Source organism: Podarcis vaucheri, assembly GCF_965113315.1.
Source record: "Podarcis vaucheri genome assembly, chromosome: 7".
Taxonomy (NCBI): domain Eukaryota; kingdom Metazoa; phylum Chordata; class Lepidosauria; order Squamata; family Lacertidae; genus Podarcis; species Podarcis vaucheri.
Window position 1 is genome coordinate 80,620,921 of NC_138765.1, and position 13,078 is coordinate 80,633,998.

General features: G+C 48.1%; 1 protein-coding gene across 1 annotated transcript in view; it reads left to right on the top strand.

Annotated features, from left to right (window-relative positions):
* LOC309536178 (protein-arginine deiminase type-3-like) overlaps nt 1-12,971 on the top strand; it is a 30,881-nt gene extending 17,910 nt beyond the window's left edge. Inside the window, exons 8-16 of the mRNA XM_082230132.1 lie at nt 1,465-1,568; nt 3,277-3,388; nt 4,220-4,327; nt 5,721-5,878; nt 7,330-7,474; nt 8,806-8,899; nt 9,248-9,330; nt 10,348-10,482; nt 12,021-12,971. Of these exons, the coding sequence (XP_082086258.1) occupies nt 1,465-1,568; nt 3,277-3,388; nt 4,220-4,327; nt 5,721-5,878; nt 7,330-7,474; nt 8,806-8,899; nt 9,248-9,330; nt 10,348-10,482; nt 12,021-12,254 (1,173 nt within the window). The 3' untranslated portion in view covers nt 12,255-12,971. The remainder of the gene's footprint in view (nt 1-1,464; nt 1,569-3,276; nt 3,389-4,219; nt 4,328-5,720; nt 5,879-7,329; nt 7,475-8,805; nt 8,900-9,247; nt 9,331-10,347; nt 10,483-12,020) is intronic.
* The last annotated feature ends 107 nt before the right edge of the window (nt 12,972-13,078 follow it).

Genomic DNA, 13,078 nt, shown 5'->3' on the forward strand with positions numbered 1-13,078 from the left:
AGCCAAAAAAGGAAATGTGTCAGAAAGGCAAGGGGTTACTGGGGTGTTGGATAATTAAGGGCATTAAAAGAGGCCTGCAGCTGAATCAGGCTGGGGGTGGGGGAGGCATCCAATCCATCCTTCTAGCCTCGCAGTGACCAACCAGATCCCCAATGGGAATCCTGCAAGCAGGACCTGAACGGTGGTGTCCCCACTTGGGATTCCCAGCAGCTGGGATTCAGAAGCATTGCTGCCTCAATTGATACGGGTGGAACATTGCTATTGTGACTAGTATCTGTTGACAGTCTTATCTCCTCCTTGAATTTCTCCGGAGAATAAAACAGCCTATTGTCTTTTCTTCCTCACCGTAGCCTCCTTTTCTTGTCTTAGGAGAAAACCAGGACTGTAGGGTTTGTTTGTTTTTAAGCCCAGGGTTACTCATTATTTTCACCAAAACACAGCTTGGGGCTCTACATGAGCTGGCAAAATGCAGGGCAAATGTCTTGGCTGCCACAGCAGAATACAACTACTGCCTGCTTGCCCAAGACCTTATCTCAACCCATTTGGGCTTGGGCTCATGTTATATTTCTGCAGCTAAATTCAAGATATGAAGCATGCCGTCCTGGTAAGCGCTCAGGCCTAGCATTTTATCCTCCCAATTGTCCTCCTTGGAATTTAACCCAAGCTGGCAACCCTCACCACGTCTCATGGCAGAAAATTCCATGGGGTATGATGATGATGATTTGTTTACTTATGCCCCACCCATCTGGCTGGGTTTCCCTAGGCACTCTGGGCGGCTCCCAACAGAATATTATTATTATAATTAATAATAATAATAGTAATAGTAATAATAAATAAATAAATAAAGTGATAAAACAACAAAGATTAAAAATTTCCCTGAGGGCTGCCTTCAGATGTCTTTTAAAAGTCAAATAGTTTTTTTATTTCCTTGACATCAGATGGGAGGGCATTCCACAGGGTGGGCGCCACTACCGAGAAGGCCCTCTGCCTGGTTCCCTGTAGCTTCACTTCTCACAGTGAGGGAACCGCCAGGAGGCCCATTATTTTAATTTAATTTAATTTAATTTAATTGACTGATTGTGGGATCCCATACAGTGGGGTATTGGGACTGACCTGCTGGAAGAAATGTTCTCCACGCCTCCTCTTGGGTACAAGATAAGAGGCAATAGCTTCTGTTTATTCTCGGAGGAGTTTTGGTCCTCTAGATTTTGCTAACCTGGACCATCACTTGCTTTCACTGCCCCTCCCTGCCTCCATCACAACTCTTCCCATTTATACTGTTGGGGTGGGAAATCTGTGACATCCCTGTCCCTTGAGATGCTGCCGGATTGGAGCTCTCCTTTCCCCCTGACCATTAGGCATGCTGGTTCCTGGAGCTGAGACTGTCATGTGCCTGAATAGTTCTTGTTTTAGTCTCTCTTTCCAACCTCTTTCTCAGCTGGCCTCTGCTCTCCTCCACTACAGGCGCTTCCTGAGGCCCCAATTTTTAACGACACTGTTGTCTTCCGCGTCGCTCCGTGGATCATGACCCCCAATACCTTGCAGCCGATAACGGTTTACGTCTGCAGGTGAGAGCTTCAGCCAGTGCACAGATGCACAAGCATAGGACTCATGGATCAGGTGTGCCACATCAGGGATGGGACACTGATGGTGGTCTGAGGTGAGGCAGGGACTGAGAGCCGTGTCTGTGGTCGAAACCAATCAGGATCAGAGGGAAGACTGGAACTCAGGTCTGGAGATCCAAGACCAGAAATGCCAGAGCTCAGGTAGGCTTCGTCGTTCAAGCGAAGCATCACTAGCCTGAGAACATCAGAGAAGCCCTGCAGCTCTCCCTGTCAGTTTGCATTTCTTAGTGCAGAAAGTATTGATCTGATGTGTAGAAATCTTTCCTATTCTACTTAATTCAAGAGGGTTCTGGAAGCTTCTGTGTGAAAGAAACAAGCAGAATGTTCCTGATGTTTGGGTTATACCAGGGGTCAGCAACCTTCTTCAGCCATGGACCCTCAGACCATGTGGTGGGCCGAACTATATTTTGGGAAAAAAAGAACGAATTCCTATGCCCCATAAATAACCCAGAGATGCATTTTAAATAAAAGCACACATTCTACTCATGTAAAAACACCAGGCAGACCCCACAAATAACCCAGAAATACATTTTAAATAAAAGAACATATTCTCAGGTAAAAACACGCTGATTCCTGGACCGTCCGTGGGCCAGATTGAGAAGGCGATTGGACCGCATCCGGCCCGCGGGCCTTGGGTTGCCTACCCCTGGATTATACCTGGAGAGAAACTGGCTTAAGCTGGTTCTCTTATCTCTTCTGTCAAGGTCATGTTGACTATAAAATAGGGCCAGAAGGAGCCTAGGTTTCACTTTCTCTTTCTATCTCTTTTCCTTCTGGTGCGGTGTTTTGTATATACAGTCATACCTTGGGTTACAGATGCTTCAGGTTGCGGTTTTTTGGGTTACGGACTGCTGAAATCCAGAAGTACCAGAATGGGGTTACTTCCAAGTTTCGGCGGTCGCACATGCACAGAATTGCAACCTGCGCATGCGCAGACCCGCCACTGCGGGTTGCAAACGTGCATCCACTGTATAGTCATACCTTGGATCCCCAAACATCTTGGATCCCCAAACACCTTTCAAGTCAAAAGTTTTGGCTCCCAAACGCCGCAAACGTGGAAGTGAGTGTTCCGGTATGTGAACGTTCTTTGGAAGCCGAACGTCCGATGCGGCTTCCACAGCTTTTGATTGGCTGCAAGAGCTTCCTGCAGCGAACCGGAAGCCGTGCCTTGGTTTCCGAATGTTTTGGAAGTCAAACGGACTTCCGGAATGGATTCCATTCAACTTCCGAGGTACGACTGTGGTATGTTTAGTGTTAAGTTTTAGATTTATTATTAGTTACTGTAAGCCTGCTGCAACTGCATGTCTTATGGACGGTGCCAATCCTGAATGTATTGGATTTGTGACCATTATACTCATTTGCCTTCAGTAGCAGTAAAGCTCTGCTGGATGAAATGAAATTGCCTCTGGTCTATTTTTTGGAATCCTGCAATGTGTTTAAGTTTTTACTCTAACTATACATTGGGAACTATTCTGGATCAATAGAATTTCAGTGACGCTCCCCACCTGGGATTTCCAGCAACTGAAATTCAGAAGTCTCGGACAGTGGAGTTGGAGCATAGCCATTGTAGCTAATCTTCTTTTGAAGCCTTCCTTTCCTTCTCCTGCTCTGCTGTTCATCGATGCCCATTTTTCTGCCTTTTGACATGCAGTATAAAAGGCAACACAGATTTCGTGGTAGAGATCAGCAAGCTGTCCAAGAAAGCTGGCTGCAGATTGATCATCTGTCCAGAAGCAGAAAATCGAGGTGACCGCTGGATCCAGGTAGGTTGGAGTGTCCGTTGGGGGGGCGGGCAGGCAGGTGGAAGTGTGAGCAAACTATTGAATTATTTTATTCAATGTATTTACCATTTATCAGCCTGGCAAAAACGGCCAAGGAGGGTGCAAGGCAGAGTTGTGAAGCGTGCAGCCTGGGGAGCGTTCCAAGAAGAGAAGAGTTTGGATTTGATACCAAACGTGGGTGGCGCTGTGGGTTAAACTACAGAGCCTAGGACTTGCCGATCAGAAGGTCGGCGGTTCGAATCCCCGTGACGGTGTAAGCTCCCGTTGCTCAGTCCCTGCTCCTGCCAACCTAGCAGTTTGAAAGCACATCAAAGTGCAAGTAGATAAATAGGTACCGCTCCGGCGGGAAGGTAAACGGCGTTTCTGTGCGCTGCTCTGGTTCGCCAGAAGCGGCTTAGTCATGCTGGCCACATGACACGGAAGCTGTACGCCGGCTCCCTCGGCTATTAAAGCGAGATGAGCGCCGCAACCCCAGAGTCGGCCATGACTGGACCTAATGGTCAGGGGTCCCTTCACCTTTTTAAGGAGTCTCAAAGCGGCTAACATTCTCCTTTCCCTTCCTCCCCCACAACAAACACTCTGTGAGGTTAGTGAGGCTGAGAGACTTCAGAGAAGTGTGACTAGCCCAAAGTCACCCAGCAGCTGCATGTGGAGGAGCGGAGACGCGAACCCGGTTTCCCAGATTATGAGTCTACTGCTCTTAACCACTACACCACACTGGCTCCAAGGGCCAGAGGGTCTTGGGGTTCCTCACTCCTTTCTTCTGCCCGCACAGATGTCTTATTTCTTCCCTGTTTTCTTTAATGGCACCAGGATGAGATGGAGATCGGCTACACGCAAGCACCACACAAGTCCTTTCCCGTGGTCTTCGACTCCCCAAGAAACGGAGAGCTGGATGGCTTTCCCTTTAAGGCAGTTCTGGTAGGAACCCCTCCCGCCTTTGCCTTATTTTGCCTTCAAATTAGAACCTTTGAATTTGTTTTTTGTTTTTTTTTATCCTGCAATAGTGCAATTTGCATGAAGGGTTTGAGTGATAAGGCAGCTCCACAGTTGCACCCCCGTCTGCCTGCCCCGATACTGGTTTGTTATTATATTATTCCCTTTATGTGGGTTTTTAAAATATAACATTTTGTTTTTCATACAATTTGAACAAGTTCTATTCAGTTTCATTACAATGTTCTCTTAACGGTTTTGACTTCCCATCCTTAGTTCCATGATTTTCTTTTCAAACCCTTTATCTACTGCCATAAATGTAATACTTAATCTATAACATATATACTAATTTACATTCCTTTATCATTCTCATTCCTTTACTTACGGTATATTTCCAGTCCCACCTGCCATTTCATTTGACTATAATATTTTCCCAGATAGCCCCTAAAGGGATCTCCACTCTTCGACAAACACATCGTCTTTTGGCGCTCTTAATTTTGCTGTCAGTTCCGCCATCTCCGTGTAATACGTTTTTGTGTTTCTATGCTGTAAACCACCCTACAATCATTGGTTGAAGGGTGGTAGAGAAAATGAATGAATGTGCTAGAGACCTGGTAGATTACTGTGGTCTGCAGTATATTCTCTCCTGCAAGTTCCAAAGATCTTGGAAGACCACTCTGCTGTGATTTAGAGCAGGACCTTCACTGTGGCCGCTCCTTTTGTCTGGAGTAGTCTTCCTCCCCACTGGATCTGCCCTTTCCGGAAACCAATGAAGACAATTTTGTTCCAACAGCCTTTCCCAACTGGATAAATGCATGTTTACCACGAGCGTCCACTTATTAGGGTTTTAGGCTTGTTTCAAATGTATCTTTTAATGTTTTTAATGTTTAATGCTTTCAATATTTAACAGACCACTGTATTTTAATACTTTGTTGGAAGCCGCCCAGAGTGGCTGGGGAAACCCAGCAAGATGGGCGGGGTACAAATAATAAATTATTATTATTATCTGCTGTTTTGTTTTGTTTTGTTTTGAAACTTTGGCTTTTTTGCTGTTTCTGAAGTGCATTGTCTTGAGAAAATTGCACAGAAGGCGATGAATAAAATGATTAGGATAATGGCAATGCATGCATGCATCTACCTGCCTACCTAATCTGTATTAGCCATCTTTTCGCTTTGTGCCATACACTCTGCAGGATCTGTATATTGGCAATTGAATTTTGCAACCAGCCACACACAATTTGAATTGCCCACACGAGCACCCTTTCTGCATCACTCCACCCTGTAGCTTCTGCGATTCAAACGCAATGGACACAAGGTCATTTTCAAAGATCTTATCGCCAAGATCACTCCTAATTCTATTGCCCTTTGCTCCCCACCCCAGGGCCCGGATTTTGGCTACGTGACCCGGAAGGCAGAAGGCAAAGGCAACAGCGTCTCCACTTTGGACTCATTTGGGAACCTCGAAGTCAGCCCTCCAGTGACCGTCAGGGGCAAAGAGTACCCCCTGGGGAGGGTCATCATCGGGAGCGCCTTACCCATGTAGGTGGAGAGGGTGTGTGTTGGGGGGGGGGAGAGAAAGCGCTGGCATGGTGAAGCATCTGACAAGGACCCGCATGCACAGGCAAAGCCCTCTGGACCGCCTCGTCTTCTCCCTTTCAGCTTGCTTCTTTACCCATGACTCATTCTAGCCCAGGCAACAGTGGGAAGGGGGGAGGAGGTACACAGAAAGTTGCTTTATCCTGAGCCATATCATTGATCAATCTAGGCTGTTCAATATGGGCTGGTTTTCTTTTAAAAAGTTTATTTATACTTTCCAAATTTATAGGTTTCATAAATTTTACAATCGTTTTAGCATTTCAAAGTTTGACTTCCTCCCCCCCTTCTGCGATTCCTTACATTTATTTTTAAATACCTTCTGCGTATCCAAATTCATTTAATTTTCTCATCTATTTATCTACCCTGATGGAACTGCAGGTTACTACAATAACCCTGCCAATGTTCTTATCTGCTTACAGTTTATCTGTAAATATTCACTAAACCATTTCCATTCTTTTATAAAAAAAGTTATTTTGATTTTTTATTCGTCTGGTAAGTTATGCCATTTCTTCATCTTTTTGTATCCATTCTTCCTTTGCTGGGACTTCTGCTTCTTTCCATTTTGGGGCGAGTAACATTCTTGCTATTTTACAGAAGTCATTTTAAACATCCTTTTCAATTCATTATACAGTGGTACCTTGGGTTACGTATGCTTCAGGTTACAGACTCCGCTAACCCAGAAATAGTACCTCGGGTTAAGAACTTTGCTTCAGGATGAGAACAGAAGTCGTGCAGCAGCGGCGCGGCTGCAGTGGGAGGCCCCATTAGCTAAAGTGGTGCTTCAGGTTAATAACAGTTTCAGGTTAAGAACGGACCTCTGGAACAAACCACCGTATTTTTCGCTCTATAAGACGCACCAGACCACAAGACACGCCTAGTTTTTGGAGGAGGAAAACAAGGAAAAATAATATTCTGAATCTCAGAAGCCAGAACAGCAAGAGGGATCGCTGTGCAGCGGAAGCAGCAATCCCTCTTGCTGTTCTGGCTTCTGTGATAGCTGCGCAGCCTGCATTCACTCCATAAGGCGCACAGACATTTCCCCTTACTTTTTAGGAGGGAAAAAGTGAGTCTTATAGAGCAAAAAATACGGTAAGTTCTTAACCTGAGGTACCACTGTATATCATTTCCCAGTAAGCTTCAACCGTACTACAAGACCACCACATATGATAAAAAGATTAAACGATTCTTTTTATCATATGTTCTTTTTTAAAAATCTGGGCTGGTTGTAAGGAGGCAGGCGGATGAGAAGTCTGTTGAGAACACCTGGTGTGCCCTGATGGACCAGGCACTGGCGGATATGAGATTGGGCTGGGTAGTGCTTTTGCAGTGGCAAAGTCCTTGCCTTTGGAATGGATGCCAACCCTAAGTGAACTCTGCCTCTCTTTACTTCCTAGGCCTCACGGGGACAAGATGGTCAAAGTCGTGCGGGACTTCCTCTATGCCCAGGAAGTACAATCGCCCATCGAACTGTATTCTGCCTGGCTGCTGGTGGGGCATGTGGATGAGTTCATGTGTTTTGTCCCAGCCTCTGACAGAAAGGTACTGCTGTGGGTGCAGAGGGATGGTGCGAGGCACTAACTGGAGAAGGGAAGAAGGCTCAGAACCAGGGGATTGGTGGTGGGGTGATGAGTGGTCATAGGGAGACGATGAAGCGGACGATGAAGAGGTGGTGGTACCAGAAGCCAAAGGGGCAACAGGGTTTAGTGAGCAGGAAGAGGCTGTGGCGGAGAGCAGTCCAGATGCAGAGGCAGGAGAGGGGCTGGGAGACAGAGATAAGGCTGGCTGCAGAAGAACCCAGGGAGCCTCCCCCTGCTGCCATGACTGGCTCCTCTCCCCCTTGGTCTCCCAGAACATGAAGAGAAATAAAAACGTCAGAGTAATGAGAAAGTAGGCGAAGGAATCTGAGATTACTAGGGAAGGACCCAGGGGAGTGTTAGGGAGTGGTGGGAAGGCTACTTCAATTCTACTGCCAAGAGTTGTTGTGACCACTGTTTGGGTTTCTTTGAATAAAGAGTTAAAGCCCCTGACAATGGGTGTTTTATTGCTGACTCCAGCTCCTGACAGGTACACCCTGTCCACTGCTTTCAGCCTTTAAGTGCATTTTAACCTGTTTACTCAGAGGATATTTGTTCCCTCATATTTTGAAACCCACTCAATCTAAAAGGCAGTGAACAGAAGCTGTTGGCAACTTAGTTAATAATGATGATAATAATTTATTACTTATACCCCACCCAACTGGCTGGGCCTCCCGAGCCACTCTGGCCATTTCCCAGCAGAATATTAAAAACACGCTAAAACATCAAACATTAAAAACTTCCCCATACAAGGCTGCTTTCAGATGTTTTCTAAATGTCAGGTAGCTGCTTATTTCCTTGACATCTGATGGGAGGGTGTTCCACAAGGTGGGTGCCACTTCCGAGAAGGCCCTCTGTCTGGTTCCCTGTAACCTCACTTCTCGCAATGAGGGAACCGCCAGAAGGCCCTCGGCGCTGGATCTCATGCTAGCTGAACGATGGGGGTGGAGACGCTCCTTCAGGTATACAGGACCGAGGCTGTTTAGGGCTTTAAAGGTCAGCACCAACACTTAACTGTGCTTGGAAAATTTGGGAGCCAATGTGGGTTTTTCAGGACCGGTGTTATGTGGTCTTGGCGGCTGCTCCCAGTCACCAGTCTAGCTGCCGCATTCTGGATTAATTGTCATTTCCAGGTCACCACTCTGGCAAGACAGTCTGTGGGCAGGTAGGGTCTCGGCCTGCGTACCGATGGAGCTGGTAGGCAGCTGCAGTTCCAGAGGGCACCATGTTGGCTACCCCTGCGCTGCAAGTACATTTTGCAACCTGTCTCACTTCACTCCCTCTGTTCCTCTCCAGGGTTTCCGCCTGCTTCTGGCCAGCCCCAGTCGCTGCTACAAGCTTCTGAAGGAGAAGGAGCAAGAGGGGTACGGCGATGCCATGATGTTTGACGGTAAGGTGGCTCTCCTTTCTCCTCTGCAGGAGCCGACAGGAAGTCTGGGCAGGAAGTTGCTTACTTTGTATTAAGGCCCCAAGAAGCTAAACCTCACAATTGAACTACCCCATCTCACGCTGTCCAAGGGGTTGTTTTTTTGCTCAAAATCAGGGGTGGGGAACCTCAAGCCGGGGGGGGGGCAGATATGGCCCCCCAAGTCTTATTTACCTGGCTCTCATCTGAGCTAAATATTACAGTGCAGTATAGAGCTGAGGACATGTATTTTGAACCAGTAATTTAAGGGGTGGTGGTGGGGAACATAACAGTTGTAACATGAATAAAGCAGCCACCTGATTCTTATTACAGGGCTAGGCAAAGACGACAAAGAAATTTCAATTTCAACAATCCTGGCTGACAAATCCTTGAGGAGCATCAATGAGTATTACCAGGTAATTGTCACACCCCTTTCCCCCAGATAACGACACATAGTCATTTGGTTATGAACCTGGACACTTTCTAAATGATATTCATTGTGATGGCGAGTCTGACTGACGGATGTTCACCTAGTGAGGTTCATGGCAGAGTGGAGATTTTAATCCTGGCATCCAGGGTCCTTGAGCCACACCCTAACCGCTACACAATATAGATCCTTTCCTCTGTGCTGGAATAGAAATCTGCAGATCACAGGGAGGCAGCGACAGGCTCCCTGCCCTGTGCTTGTGGCAGAGAAGTTTCCTGGGACAGACAGGCTTTTGCAGAGATACACACGAGCTGCAAGGGAATCTTTGCAGTCGGGCTTCTGTAAGGGAAAGGGAAATTGTCATTTGAGTTGGGATGAGTTCACGGGGTGTTAGAGACAGGAGCGGCTTTGTGGGGGATGAAGACCCACAAAGTGATAAAGGGAATGGCAGATAAAGAGGAAGTAGGCTGGAAGGGACAAGGATGAAGCCCAGAGGTTCCAAGGAAAGCTTTTGTGGAACTGAGAAAGTCAGGAAGGGCAGCATGCTTGGGACTGAGTATGTGTCAGTCTGGTCAAAAGAGACAAGCTAAGGAGAAAGGACCATTGTTCAGTGGTAGAGCACTTGCCTTGCATGTGGGGTGTCAAAGGTTCAGTCCCTCACGGCATCTCTAAGTGGGGCATCTGAAAACCCTGGAGAGTCATTGCTGCTAGTCAGTGTAGAGGAAACTGGGCAGTTAGAGGGAATCTGAGAAGGCACAAAAACTGGTGTAGAGACTGAAGTGCCAAGGATCCCACTGTTGGGAAATTGGTGGTATGCTATGGAACAGAAGCTACCGTTTATGTGCAAGGCCACAAACACACACCATGCAATCTGTGGCAGTGTTAGGAAATTCCACCAGGAGCATGACTCTATTGACACACCTGTCAAATCTTTAACTGCATTGTGCCTTCACTTGTAGTGATGCAATGAATTCCTCTCTGAGGCATATCTTCTCTCACTTCCTAGAAATGCATTGACTGGAACAGAGACCTCCTCAAAGAGGAGCTGGAACTGGAAGAGGAGGACATCATCGATATCCCCCAGCTCTTCACTCGCTCTTCTTACAGCCCCAGCAAAGCTGTTGCTTACTTCCCGGACATAGTAAGGCTCTGCTCAAAAGGTCCTTTTGTAATGAGCCACCACACATGCCAGACAGATCCCTGGCCACAGATGCGGTTTTCTCCCAAAGGGGCCAGATTTGGCCCAGTGGCCTCAAGTGCCCGACACTTCCATGGGGGCAAGGGGGTGGCCTGGTTGGCAAGATGCAGCAGTTAGGGCAATGATAGAGAATGTTTGTCATGGAGGTCCTGGGTGCAGCATCTACAAATAGGGTTGCGAATGTTGCTGACAATCTTTGAACTGGATGAATCCAAGGGTCTGATGCTGTGCAAGGTAGCCCCCCCCCCCAATTCCTGTCTGGAGCTGCTCTTAAAATGACAGCGTCTCCCACCCCCCAATTATTATTTTTTATGTCAACACTTTACTTGGGTATCGTATTTTTTGCTCTATAAGACACTTTTTTCCTCCTCAAACGTAAGGGAAAATGTGTGTGCATTTTATGGAGCGAGTGCAGGCTGCGCGGCTAAGCCAGAACAAGGAGAGGGAGCACTGCCCAGCGCAGCGCTGCGCTCTGTCTTGCTGTTCTAGCTTTGGGCTTAGCTGTGCAAAGCCTCCGCAGGGCAGTGGGGTGCCTTCATCCCTGGGCTGTCCCAGAAGCCTCCACAGGACACTGGGATGAAGGCTCCCCGTTGCCTGCGGAGGCTTCACGCAAAGCTAGACCAGCTAGAGGGAGCGCTGTGCAGCGCTCTCTTTAGCTATTCTGGCTTTTGGATAGCCCCCACGAAGCCTCTGTAGGGCAGCAGGACGAAGGCTCCCCGCTGCCCTGCGGAGGCTTCACGCAGAAAAGCCCCCCAAGAACCGTGCTCCCTTTAAAAAGCACGTGGTTCTTGCGGGAGATGGGGGAAGGTACAGAGGGCAGCTTAGAGGGACGCGGGTGGCGCTGTGGCTAAAACTTCAGTGCCTAGGACTTGCTGATCGTATGGTCGGCGGTTCAAATCCCCGCGACGGGGTGAGCTCCCGTCGTTCGGCCCCAGCTCCTGCCCACCTAGCAGTTCAAAAGCACGTCAAAGTGCAAGTAGGTAAATAGGTACCGCTTTATAGTGGGAAGGTAAATGGCTCGCCTGCTGCAGCTTCGTCACGCTGGCCACGTGACCCGGAAGTGTCCTCGGACGGCGCCGGCTCACGGCCTCTAGAGCAAGATGAGCACGCAACCCTGGAGTCGGACACGACTGGCCCGTACGGGCAGGGGTACCTTTACCTTTACAGAGGGCAGCTTACCTGCGCACAGCCACTTCTGGGCAGGGGGAGCCTTCATCCCACTGCCCGGGAGAGGCTTCAGCGGCTATCCCAGAAGCCCAATCTCTCTTGCTGTTCTGGATTCTGAGATTCAGAATATTTTTTTTGTCCCCCCCCCAAAAAAAACCTAGGTGCGTCTTATCATCGGTGCATCCTATAGAGCGAAAAATACGGTAATTTCCAGCGAGTGGATATTGCGAGGAAGACTCTGGAGCAAAGGGTTATAAATGCCCATAGCAGTTTCAGAGTCCCCTTCTCACAGGCACCCCATGTCTCATTTGCAGGTGAACATGCTTGTCCTGGGAAAATACCTGGGCATCCCAAAGCCCTTTGGACCCATCATCCATGAGCAGTGCTGCTTGGAAGAGGAGGTCCGCCGTCTGCTGGAGCCGCTGGGGTTGTCCTGCACCTTCATAGACGACTACAAAACCTACCACGAGGGTCTCGGCGAGGTCCACTGTGGCACCAACGTCCGACGCAAGGCCTTTTCCTTCAAGTGGTGGAACATGACCCCTTGAGCGTGGAGAGATCCACAACCTGCCCTCCTTGCAGGCGAGGAAGATGCCAGGGCAGCTGCTGTGTAGCTTACGCTTAGCTGCGGAATCGTCACTTTCCAAGGAACTGCGTACGGTTCCTGTCTTGCCCAGGACTTTTGATTAAACTTCAAGGGCCGAGCTAGTTGCTCACCCTCTTTTTCATGCTCCTACCAGGTCCACCCACGCATTTCATTCCCCCAGTATGTTACTCTGCAGTCTGAGCCAGATGAAGAGACCAGGTTTGCTGCTCAGGAACAAGCCAGGCGTTCAAACGAGATCACAGATCTCTAGCCTGTTATCTTTTAAAGATGGGATTTTTGGGGAGGACGGAAAGGGGCTGGAGTGCCCGTTTTTAGTGTAAGGCAGGTCAGAGACACAGAGCCAGTTCTAAGTTACACAGCATGCAATCCTTCAAAGACCCAGGTTTAGGGGCGACGCACTGGGCAGGGGGTCAGTCCAAAAATTTCTGTGCCGAGGATCTCTCCCCCCCCCCCGCCCCTGTGGCACTGTGAAGAGGCTATACCTCTCTAAGCCTTAGCAGAATAAGGAGTGTGAAAAGCATACATTTCTTTGTTTTTTAAAAAATGAATTGATTATGCATTCTATACCTCTATTTTTGATGATTGTAAAACAAGGCGCGCAAATGTTTTTCGCTTGCATTTTAAGGAGCGTTTGAATAAACTTGTGGAGAAAAGTTGAGCGCTGAGCAAAGTCTTTTGTTGGATGCTGGTGTTGGGGAGAGGTGGGCTAATTCATACATGATCTTCCATAATCCTCTAGACCAGCCTTTCTCAGCCTGTGGGGCC